This window comes from Hydra vulgaris, chromosome 09, assembly GCF_038396675.1.
Source record: "Hydra vulgaris chromosome 09, alternate assembly HydraT2T_AEP".
Classification (NCBI taxonomy): Eukaryota; Metazoa; Cnidaria; class Hydrozoa; order Anthoathecata; family Hydridae; genus Hydra; species Hydra vulgaris.
Window position 1 is genome coordinate 57837280 of NC_088928.1, and position 13678 is coordinate 57850957.

Below are 13678 nucleotides of genomic sequence, written 5' to 3' on the forward strand. Positions count from 1 at the left end.
GCAATCTGGTCTAAACTGGAGGAGAAGGTGTGACGCAAACCTCACACTTCCGTTGATGCCCTCAAGCGATCACTTCTCAGAGAATGGGATGCTTTATCCATGGATACCGTGCGTAAATCAATCGAGGAATGGCGTCCAAGACTGGAGGCGTGCATACGGGCAAAAGGGGGTTATTTCGAGGACTCTCTTTATTAATGTGTACTTTAGCATTTTAACTAAAACATAACATGCATATAATATGTATATATTACATTTGTTCTTGCATTAAAAACATGTTCTCTTAAATTTTTTTACTGAATTAAAATTTCGCACTTCAATTGGTACTACTAGGTATAACAAGAGGTAAACAGTGCAGTAATTGGACACTTAAGGTATTACTTAACTTCATGTGGGTCTTTCATATATAATTAATAAAACAAGCTTTGAAATTCAATGACATATTTAATGATATTCATTTATTTTTTTAATAGTTTTGTTTATTTTATGATCACGCCGTTTTACAAAAAACAAAACTTCAATGAAAAAACACGCGGAAAAGCATAGTTATTGGACACAAGAACGATTAGAACCATCGGTTATGAACGATTAGAACCATCGGTTATGAACGATTAGAACCATCGGTTATGAACGATTAGAACCATCGGTTAGGAACGATTAGAACCATCGGTTATGAACGATTAGAACCATCGGTTATGAACGATTAGAACCATTGGTTATGAACGATTAGAACCATCGGTTATGAACGATTAGAACCATCGGTTATGGTTGTTTGAAATTCATAAAATTTTTCTAACTATACTTTGTAGATATTTCTAAATGAAATATTATTATTATTATACTTAAGTTTTAAAAAGTTCAACTCTTAACTAATTTTGTAAGAATATTCGCTATTATAATTCACATACAGTATAGCACAACAAAATAAGTTTTTGACATAAATATTGCAGAGTTAGCTGATAAAGAAGGGATTTTACGCATAGCAAAATTGTTTACAGAGACATCTATAACAATATTGTACAAGTTTTTTTAAATCTATTCTAATCTATTATTACTTTTTAAACATATATTTTGTAGTGTCCAATAACTGCCTCTGTCCAATAACTGTACTGTTTTCCTTACTCTTGAAACTTTCATAGAAATTGGTTAAGAAAATCAAGAGATGTTCACCGCTAAGTCATAAACTTTAACAAAAAAAACAACATAAAGTTCTTCAAATAAAAATATAACTCACTTAAAAAGCCTTTTGACAAATATTTTCTTATTTTAAAAGTGTAATTGAGTAAAAGTAAAGGAAATTATTAAAAAATTGTTACAAAGTTTTGTTCACATCTACACATCTACACTTAAATTCAAGGACATTACCAGGACATTCCAGGACTTTTCGTTACATTTTTGAGGACATTTGAACCCTATTAAAATAACATTGTCAAAACTTCTAATGGAACAAAATAATATGAGTATATTTATGTAAATTAAAAGCAAAATATTATCAAGCAAAAACAAACAAAACTGATTAACGCAAATTTAATTTTAAAAATTATACAAAAGAAAGTGTTTAATTAGGTATATAATTCACAATATAATGAACTAAATGTATAATGAACTATACATGTACTAACTAAACATATAATGAACTAAAAAATTATTATGAATAGGGAACAGGCAAAAAAACTGTTGACATTTTACACTATAAAATGGTTTAATAAAAAAAAATGGTTTAAAAGTCCTAAATTGCTAGATTTCTTTATTTTTTATTTATTTTGCTGTTTATATAAACTAAAATTCCCTTTCACAAAAAATAAAATTTAATTACAAATACATAAATAATAAATAGTTATGGGCTCCAACCAAATCTTTTCGTAGAGCCCCTACAGGTCATAACAATAATAGTTAAAAATGGTAAATAAATCAAGTAGAAAATTCAGTAAAAAAAGTAAAAAAGAAGATATAAAATTTAAAAATGCAAATAGAGAAAAAAAAGGAAGATATATTAATTAAAAGTAGAAGAATCCTTAATTAGTCAAAAAAAAAAGATTTTTTAAAATACATACAGTGAATAAAAAAAAAAAAAATATTTAAAAGTATAAATTGTCGGCAATAGTCAAAAAAAGAAAAGAAAATAATAAATCTGTATGAAATACAACTCTGTCAGAAAAAGAAAACATACACACGTTTATACACATACATGCATATACAGTATTGGACAAAACATTTGCAACCAACATCGAACAATGCTAAAAAGTGTTCCTAATTTTACATTTACAAAACGAAACGAGCTATACTACCACAGCAAACAGTTCAGGAGTCTGGAGTCATAGCATATCATGACATGAGCAATCAGCTGACAGGTGACAGCACACAGGCAGAATTTCGTTGACAAGTGCCATTTTGCAGCGGATAAAACAAGTGCAACTTTTTTGGTTTGCTTCATTTTCTTAAGTCTGGTCCGTGTCAACGTCACGAAAGTTTTTTAATAATTAAAGAAAGTATCCAGAAGTTTCCAGAAGTTTCCAGAAGCATGCAGAAGCTGACAGAAGAAGCATCTGGAAGCATCCAGAAATATCCAGAAACATTCAGAAGCATCCAGACGCATCCAGAAGCTTCTAGAAGCATCGAAAAGAAGCATCTAAAATCACACAGGTTCATTTTACTATATAAGAGACATGTAAATTGACATGTAATTCAGTCAGTATATGGAAGTCAATCAGTCAGTATTATCAAGACAGTTTATCGAAGTGAGTTTTATCAAAGTGTTTTATCGAAGAACATCAATACAAGAAGTGAAATACAACAAGTGTTTTATTACATCAATACAGTCCACATCCAACCAAGACGTTGTGTTCCACAGAGCATTATTGTATCATCACAAGGTAAATGTAACACGGTAAGCCTTGAGAAGCGTGATTATTTATTTTTATTATTTTTATGACTTCAAGTGCAAAAAATGGCCCCCGACAGTCTTTGATTGGAACTAAGAAAGAAAATTATTGGCGATTACTTAAGTGGAATGTCACAAAAAAATATTTGTGATAAATATTGCGTGAAAAAATGGACCGCATCAAGACTATGTTCCAAATGTCGTTCTACGGGGAAGTTGGCAGCAGATAACAAATAAGGAAGACAACGTTCCACCACTTCTAGAGAGGATTCTATGATCGTCAGATCCGTCAAGAAGGATCCCTGGATATCATCAGTCGAGATACAAAAGCAATTAGAGCTGCCTGTATCGGTCCGAACAATCAGACGACGTGCTGTTGAAGCCAGATTGTTTTCTCGCATTTGCCGTGTGCGTCGACCGGCCGGAAAACGCCTCGATTTACGTTACTGCCATAAGACCGTGAAGCATGGTGGAGGCAATGTAATGGTCTGGGGGTGTTTTTCTGCTAACGGTCTAGGTCCAATACATCGAAACGATGGAATAATGGACCGTTTCATGTATAAAAATATCCTGAAAGATGTTATGTTACCTCATGCTGAATGGAATATGCCAATAAAATGGGTTTTTCAGCAAGACAATGATCCGAAACACACTGCAAAGGTAGTCAAGCAGTGGTTTCAAGACAACCACCTATCGGTGATGGATTGACCGCCTCAATCTCCGGATCTCAACCCTATCGAGTACCTAAGGGAGATTGTCAACCACAGATTTAATCGTGAAGGTATTCGTAATGAGGATCAACTGTTTGAACAAATCCAAAAGGCCTGGGCAGCAATTCCACAAAGTTTCATTGATCACCTGATCGAATCTATGCCTCGAATATGCAAGGCTGTGATCGACAACAAAGGATTCGCCACGAAATATTGATAGCGAAATACAGCTTAGTCAACATTTTGTCGAGTTGCACTTGTTTTGTCCAGAAGGAAATCAACTTTTTTTAATACTCTTGATTATTTTATTAATTTTTGTGTACAAATAATGAACTTTGTGATGAATAAAACTTCAAGAACTTTGTCTCTAAACAGCTACATAGTTATTTCTCTAAATTGAAAAAATGCAGCACTTTTATATAAAGAAACTAAATTAGCATTATTTGGTTGCACTCGTTTTGTCCGATACTGTATATATATATATATATATATATATATATATATATATATATATATATATATATATATATATATATATATATATATATGTATATATATATATATATATATATATATATATATATATATATATAAATATATATATATATATAATTGATTTTTTGACGAGATTAAATAAAAATAACTACATGATTTTTATTATTTGATGATTTGTATGAATCTGAGGAAAGTATCGAATTAGATGCATCTAATGACAAACTTTATGAACCTGATATTTTCTTTAAAAAATGTAATCAAAATAGAATTTTTTATGATGAACTGGCTATTGTGGCTGATTGTTATCGTGTCAGTTGCAGAGCAACTGCTGCTATTGTTAATGCTACTCTAAAAGACATGGGAATACTGCTGCTATTGTTAATGCTACTCTAAAAGACACGGGAATACTGCTGCTATTTTTAATGCTACTCTAAAAGACATGGGAATATCAAATGAATCAAACAAGCTCAATAGGATAAAAGTAGAACAAGAAAGACTTCGTGTTGGACAAAAAATTGTAACTGGGAGAAATTTTGAAAATTTGAAATTACAATGTTTTGGTTTTAATGGAAGAAAAGACAATAAAATAACAGCTACAGGAAAAGTTAAAGAGGAATATATTACAATAGTTAGATACCAACAAGCAGCTATATAGATCACCTAACACCTGGTAATGGAACTTCTGGCTGCATTGCCGATAAAAATTTTTTTTTTAGATTTGAAACTGGCAGTAGTGGTTCTTTAAATGCTTTCTTATGTGATGCAACTGTTGTAAATACTGTAGTAATTTTAGTAAGGTTGGAGGATAAAACTAATAGAAACAGAATTTTTTTTTTTTTTAATTTATATTTTTGGTGCCCCAAAAAAGTCCTTACGGTCTTATTATAGAGAACCGCGGATGAGGATTTAATCGGAAGTTCACGCCTTCTTCCAAACCAATGTCGCAAAACTTGCCCAGAGATGGGATTTTAACCACGGATTCTCTGTTTCTGAAGCAAGTGCGCTACCACTGCGCCATGGCTGCTCAACTTGATAAATCCAGTGACTCATTTATCAACTCTATTTCAATAAACTTCCATTTAAACATATGTTTGATTTAATTGATGGAAAAGTTTCTGGCCCAGCATCATTTAAAGGAGATATTGGTAAAAAAATAACAGAAGGCTTAACTAATTTAGCAGTACCTCCTTTCGAAAAAGTAAAAGGTGCTATTTATATACTTGCTGATAACATCCTCAGTACATTAAGTTCAGATCAAAAATATTTTTATATTTTATATATAATATTTTTTAATCAGAAGAGGTTTCAAATAAAATATCTAAAATTTCTCCTAGAAACATTCATCATGGTAGATGGATCACAAAAGCTAATCGTGTTCTACGTTTATATATTTTTACAGTAATGCCGACGAACTTGTTCACTTACAACTTGCTTACAATAATTATGCAATACTATGCACCTGGATGGTTCTATATTAAATCACATAGTTTGACAATAGACGGCGCTCAAAATTTATGGCGTTTTTGGCTCAATTAAAAAGAAATGCATTTATTGATGTAAAAAACAAGGACGTAATGGAGCATTTCAAGCTCAAATGCCCTTGTAAAGCAATCAGAGAGTGTTGGCTACTTATCATGACAAAAATAAATGGTAGTATCGTCAGCAAACAATAATACATTAGATGTGAGAATATCTGAAAAATTGTTAATGTAAATTAAAAAGAGTATAGGGCCAAGAATTGAACCTTTTGGAAACCCTGAAGTTACAGAATATGAAGAAGAGTGCTGTTCATCAAGGACAACCTTTATACTACGATTGGAAACGAAGGATTCAATAATCTTAAAGATGTTACCAGATACACTGCAAGAAGAAAGCATACGGAGAAGACCAGCATGCCAAACTTTATCAAAAGTTTTAAAAAGGTCAAGCACAATAAAACCTATCGGTTATTATTGTTAGCAAATTAGCCGTACAACGAAAAGATCGAAAATCATATTGATAGTCAGAAAGTTGTTAGATTCAAGATGAGAGATTAGGCGCTTTTTCAATTAAAATTTCAAAAACCTTGCTTATGATAGGAAGAAGACTAATGGGATGGTAGTTAGACGAATCAGATCTCTCTTCAAAATTTTTTAAAGTACGCATAACTCATGCCGCTTTCCAGCAGGCTAGAAAACAAGAATCAGATAATTGCTTATTAAATAGTTTTGAAAGTATAGATAGCAGCTGGGGAGAACACTTCTGCAAGACTATAACAGGTATGTTTTCCGGACCACAAGCTGTAAAAGAGTCCAAGCAGAAACCACTTTAGATACAGAAGCTGGAGTGATACAAATGTCACGCAACGGTTCAACCTGTTTGAAGACTTACTCAGGTAAAACGCAACAAGTGGAGTCAAGGGATGATATTGATGAAAAGTTCTAGGGTGAGGTGGAACAACAGATTTGCTCTTACTATTGATACTATAAAAGATTCTCCGGAAGTCATGAGAGCCCAATTTTTGTGATGAAATACGAGATTTTATGACCTGAGAACTGCGGGCTTTGGCTTTGGACAACTTTTTTAAAATAGTTTCTAGCAATAATAAACAGACGTCTGTTTTCTGAAGGATCGTTTTGCTGCTAGATATGGAAGTAACGGATTCAATTGAAAATTGCAGCAGCACAATGTGAGGAAAACAATGGAGAAGAGTGAGGCTTGACCTGTAACCGTTTAGAGGTTATAAAAGGTTCCATGCCAGCCTAAATTCACGTAGTTATGTAAGTAGCGCATTTGTCAGCAGAGAGACGAAAGATTTCTACCCGAGGGCCATTACGAAGAAAATCACGGAAAGAGTCCCAGTCAGCTTTAAAATAGTTGAAGATGGTACAATAATAGGCGGATTTAGATGAAGAAGAAGAATGAGATAATAGTTTTAAAGATTAAACCGTGATCAGAAACACCTTAGGGTGAATGTGGAGAAACTGAGCACTGACTAGAATCAGAAACACGATATAAGTCGAGTAGAGAAGGTAAATGATTCGAGTTGTCTGGGATGCGAATCGGGAAGTTGACTAATTGAGTTAGGAATTGAGAAAGACAAATGTTGTTGGTTTTAACGACTGCAGAGTCACTAACATAAACCCAAGCTATTCAGTGTGATGAGCATTAAAGTCACCAAAAACAGCAATATTGGGTGATGGATAAATAGAGAGGGTTTGGTCAATTTGATCAGAAATAATATCAGAAAATGTGCAGTCTTGAGATAAAGGAGAGCGGTTTAGGACAAAGAGAAAGGCAATCGTGTGAAGTTGTGCTAAACGAAATCACATAAAAGAATAGTCTGAGGATTCAAACCTAGTTTCCTGACAAATGGGTGAGTTCTTGCGAATGTAAATGCCCAGGCCAAGCATGTGGCTATTAGAGTTTTTACGAATTAAAGGAAGATAACCATCAACATTAAAATCACAAGATGAGACAGCTAAACTCAAATTAGTCTGACAAAGAGCAAGTAGGTCTGGTGAAGCAAGAGATAAGACACATCAGAAGAAAAGTTATTTTGAAGCCCACGAATATTAGTGAATGATAGGATTAGAGAACTTGGTGATGACGAAGGTTTTTTGTGTTATATAGTTTTCAAAACTTTATTCATTTTTAAATTTCTAAAAGAAATTGACTCAAAGCATAGACAGCTTTGAATCAATTTCCTAATAATATCTTTGACTAAATTTCTTTGAGTCAGTTTATTTATAATAATGAGGCAATTGCCCGAAGCAATTGCCTTATTATTATTACTAAACCCTAGGCTGTAACAAAGAGCTTCAAATGTGAACTTGACAATGCACACCAAAAGTACCAACAGGGATACCATCGATGCGCAATATGACACTGTTAATACTTTGATGATTTTCAGCTGTTGATTGAATCAGTCTCTTTGAAAGCTACCACAGAGTTCTGGAAACCTGCCCACCAGCCGCCCTTAGAACCATTAAACTGAGTTTTAGAGCTGTACCCTCATTAGGAGATAGTAGAATAAGTTGCCTAGTAATAAAAACAAAGACACAAGAAAAACCCATGCGTTGATTCAAAAAGATCCAGCATTCAACATTCTCAACTGGAAACAATGTATTATAAATACATTTGCGCCAGCCTTATAGATAAGGAAGGGGTGTGAGGCTGGTTAATAAATAGAATCTGTTTAACCCTTAAGTGTTTGCCTAGACGGATTTCTACAAGACAGTAGCCGGATGCATTAACATCTGCCCAAGATAAGTATTTTTATTAAAACACCATCTAGCTTTTACTCAACCAGGAGCCCCAAGGCAGGGGAAGTTATAAGTCGGAGTTGGCTTCTTCTAGCTTTTGCCTAAAAAAGCGTTTTCTACAAGGCAGCAAGACATAATGCAGATTATACTGGGTTTTATGTTACCAGTAGGAGGATAACCTGACCTGACAAAATACAAAACAAAGATATAAAAAAAATTTGTTTATGTTGGTGCTTATATTAAATTCTTATTTTAAAGGAAGCGTTTTTAAAGTTTTATTCCTTTTTTAAAACAGTATATTACTAGAGAATTTATATTGTATAACTTAATCACAAAAATTAAATGGTATAAATGAATAAATAAGTATAAAAAAATTAGTTACTGTGTTAGCTCACCTGAAAATTACTTTATATGTATGTTTGCGGTCTATCTAAGCCTCTGATTCAATCTAGCTTAACCCACAAGTTGCTATTAATATGTTGGTGTTCTATCAGAACCACTGGCGCAGTGTTTACTCACCCATAAGTTACATAATGCATGTTCGTGTTCTGTATAAATCTCTGATCTCTGATCTCTGATCTGAGCTTAAAAACTAACTAGTGGCTCTAACTATAAAACTTATCTTAATTATAAAGCTATATATATATATATATATATATATATATATATATATATATATATATGTATATGTATATATATATATATATATATATATATATATATATATATATATATATTGTATATATATATATATATATATATATATATATATATATATATATATATATATATATATATATATATATATTTGAATGTATACATTCATACGCAAATATATTTATATATATTTGTATATAGTTATATATATACGTATTTAAATATATTTGCATAAGTAAGTTTTTGTTTGATACTGAAATGACTTTAATGAATTTGCAATATTTAAATTGCCTTTTAGAAAAGAGTTCCTGGCTTCTATAAGTTATACTATATTCTGTGTATTTGTTTACTTTTTTAGATATTTTACATGTATTACTTTGATTATTTAAATTTAATACAAATCTAAATGAGAAATACTTCTCATTTAGATTTGTATTAAGTTTACATATAAAAATTTCAGGAGTTAGTTTATTGGTATATTTATACATAAAGTTTAGGTGCTGATATATATTTATCTAATATCTCTTTATCATTTTCATATCCATTATTTAAAGTTTAGTGTGATTTTTTGTTGTATATAATTCTACAAGCCTGTTTTTATAAACAAACAATTTTTTTAAGCTTTGATGGTTGACACTAGCTTAGCACTGATGCATTATTAAAATCATTAATATAAAATAAAAACAATTTCGGTCCTAAGACGGATCATTTGAGGCACTTCACACATAATATTTAGTATTCCCAGTTTCTTGTTTTGAGCATATTGTTTTCTATTAGATAGATAACTTTTTATCCAATGATTTAATTTATTGCGTACCATTTTAGTTTTTCTGACAGAATAAAGTGATCAACGGTGTTGAATACCTTGATTGATCTATGAGTATTTCGAGAGTAAACTTATTATTTTCATAACCGTCAGTTGTTTGGTCGACTAATTAAATAATGGCATATTCAGTCGAATGTTTGTTTTCTTTTGAAATCCTAATTGTTTTGGTTTAAAATGTTGATATTTTTTAAGAAAGTTTTTAATAAGACACTATTATAAACTAAACGTTCGAATGTTTTTGAGAAAACAGAAAGTACCTATATGGGCCTATAGTTGTCGGCGCGATCATTATTTTTATGAATTGGGTATACTCTTGCAAGTTTAAGTATATCAGGAAATATTCATTAATTTAAAGAAAGGTTTGATATGTGAAACAAAGGTTTTCAAATGCTTTTTTTTTAGAAATAAGGATATTATTGGGAATTTCATCAATATAGGTAAAACATGGCAAAATATTAACCTCAGTCAATATAGATACTGAAGCCCCCAATGAAGACTATTTCATGAACATGTCTTCAATGTCGTTTCATGCAAGGTGAAGAGCTGAAAAATATTTGTAATATCATAAAAGAAACACTTAAGTGTTTATAATATTCATGTTTTGAATAAACCAAAGTTTTTAAAGTTAAACTTAGGCATCTGTAGCAGTTGATTTTTATAAAATAAAATGCTTATAAAGGTTAAAGGCTTTTTAAATGAATAATTCTCTTTTGTTAAAAATAAAATTAAAAATGGTATTACAAACTTTCTATATAGCTTATGGGTACATAATATTAATAAAAGTTTTTAAATTTTATTTAAAAAAATTACAATTCTAAAATATTTCAAGTTCGTTTTTAAAAAAAAAAAATTTTTTTCAGGACATTGTAGACTCTTGCAAATATCCAGGACATTTCAGATAATTCCAGGACCAAGGCTCCTGGTGGCACCATGAGCCCCCGTCCTGGAATTTTCATAATACTCCTGTAATTAGTAGTACACGAAAATCACCTGATTTGCACACGAAAATTATATTTTTTCGTGATATGCATGACCTGATATGCACACGAAACAAGGAGATACTGTTAAAAAATATTTTAAACATCATAAAAAATTCTAGAAATTTTAGTTGTAGAACATTTTAGACAGCGACCAATGGCAGTGGAGTACAGTAGACCAATCGCATTGTAATGGCAATAACAATTTCATCTAATATAACTGACTTCATAAATTTGTAACAATCATTTTTAATATTGAACTTAATTAGAAAAATTATTACTTTTATTAGCAAACTCATCATTTAGATATTAACAGAATATTTATAGCTGAAGCAGAACGAAAACAATTTTTTTCCCCCATTTTTATATATTCTGTTAATATTTATTCAAGCTTTAGTTCATGTAAGTTAGGTACATTTCCTTCAGCTGCAATGTTTTTGATATTGATTTTCTTGATCTGCAATTGTTGTCGATTTTGGTTTCCACTGAAAAAACTAAGTTTATAATTTTAAAAGTTTGTTTTAAGTTTGTTTCTACCACTAAATCATTCGTTGTATGTTTACTCTATTGTGCTTATCCTTAAATAAGTCGATATATGTACACTTACTAACCTCGTCCCTGAACAAATTATTTTTTGGTAAATTACTTACATGGGTTTCGAAGTGGAGGGGCACAATTGTTTATTTCTAAAAAAGTTCTCTATATCTAGAATTATCTCTTAAAAAAAAAGTCCGTGAGAAAAAAAGAGAGAGCACGTACCCCCTTCCCCTTGGGTCGTCGACCCTGCGATAGTTTATTACTTGAAAGGTATACAATGAAAAATTGTTTTTTTTCGATTTTTAATTGTAGTCAATTATTCACTCTTGGATTTGAAATTAGTATTTTGATAGTGGTCTACCATCCGCTGCTAGATTTAAAAAGCATTGACCAAATCCAAATAATTTGTCACGTTGCTTCATTGGGCCAACACAAGCTTGTTTGCTGGGTACGTTTTGCCTGCTATGTATGCTTTGCTTACAGGTTAAGTGTTTTTAAAAAATCATTTTAATATAAAGTATGAAGTATGAAACCAAATAAATAATGAAACCAATGATTTGCTATGTCCACTATATATGTATGATGCAAATTCCAAAAGTATAAGTGTTTCAGTGGATGTTTAAAAAAAATTTGATTTAATTGGATATTGTGTCAAATCTTAAATAAGATCAAAGTATATTGATAGATCCAACTGATAGAAGTTTCTAACGTTTAGAAATGGTGACGATATAAAAAATACACTCCTTAATTACGAGATAATTTTCTTCGGGCTAGAAAACTTTCTATCTAATTTCATTTTAATAAAAGGCAGGTGTTAACTAATTAAAAAAAAAAAACTGTCAATCAAAATCTGAAGCCAATCAAATTTTTTCAAAAATCAAAACTGTTCTCAAATTTTTAACATCAATATGTATACCTTTATTTTCGAATATATTTTAAATATGTTTCAAAAAACCAAATTAAATTTTTATTACATGATCAATACTTGCAAAGTTATTACATGTTTTTTTTTACTAGTAAAAAAAAACAAGCAGTTAAATACTTAATAAACTTTAGGTTAAGCCAATTAAAAAGTATTTTTTTATTTGTTTTCAATCTCCTCCCCTTTCTAATCATTAGGTAAATTAATCCTCTGATTTATTATCAATTATTATTAAAAATGTGAGACATTTTTGTACAAAATAATAATTTATAACTTTGACTCATTGCTTTTAGATAGCTCGAAGTATTGAGGCACAATGTATTATTGTTTTTGCTGCAAGCCCAATAACGCTAAAGATAACCTCTAAACTTAACTATCTGAAAATTAAAAGCAAAGTATGGAGTACTTTTGAATTTAACGGTAAAAAATTATTTGCCGAATCCAGCTACGGGGCAGATTGCACTAGTACTGTCTATTTAGATTTAACAAACTGAAGATTTTTAATATATACATATATGTAAATTTACACTGAACTGTCGAATAATGTATTTAAAATAATTTGAGTCGAATGTATTTGGAAATTTTTTTATTCTAATTTTTTTAAGTTATTCAACTCCTTTTTACGCGCAGCAATGACAAGCAAAAATGCACGCGTATCCAAAAAAATACGTGTCTAAAGCATTTTTCACGCGCGAACACTTTTTTTTTTCAAATCGAACTTCTTGAAAGAAGGGGTTGTTAAAATACGAAGATACGGCGTAATCAATTATTTATCAGTTATCAACCCTCTTTCTTTGTATTCATTCTCCAAGTATTTATCAAATTTAAATTTATCAATAAATGAAGAAAAGGTGTTCAATAATTTTTTTAACTATTTTTTTAATTCACTTTTACCCGGGTTGCAAGCCACCGATATTAAGTTAGGAAATACTAAAACAAATAATAGTTTTGGAAAATGAAACTAGAGATAATACCTTGTTTGAGCAGCGACCATCATAGTATTTGCAGAATAAAGAAAGTTATGCAAACTTACAATGATGGAAATGTGACTCAAGCTTGGCATATAGAGCAAATTCAACCACATTCACAACCCATGTTTGGCATTCATTAATATAGGAATGTCAACTATTTTTCAATAGTTTTCTGCAGTAAATAACTCGTTTTTGTTAGAGTTAAAACTCGCAATCCACCGCAAGCCTCGAATTGTTACCAAAGAGAAATCAGATTCAAGACCGGCGACCTGTTCTAAGCAATTAAAAAGAAGTATAAAGTTGAGGCATCAGCAAAAATAGAGCCACTTTATATATAAAAAATTATCAGGAACATCATTAATGTAGATTAGAAGCAATAGAGGACCAAGGAAAGAACCTTGCTGTACTCCAGAAGAGACTTATAATAGGGAAGATCTTCAAAGATGATTTTAATACTGTGG

At 30.9% G+C, this 13678-nt stretch overlaps 1 protein-coding gene across 1 annotated transcript in view; it reads left to right on the top strand.

Annotated features, from left to right (window-relative positions):
* LOC136084888 (uncharacterized) overlaps window positions 1–12827 on the top strand; it is a 62681-nt gene extending 49854 nt beyond the window's left edge. The window contains exon 5 of the mRNA XM_065806153.1: window positions 12540–12827. Within this exon, the coding sequence (XP_065662225.1) occupies window positions 12540–12740 (201 nt within the window). The 3' untranslated portion in view covers window positions 12741–12827. The remainder of the gene's footprint in view (window positions 1–12539) is intronic.
* The last annotated feature ends 851 nt before the right edge of the window (window positions 12828–13678 follow it).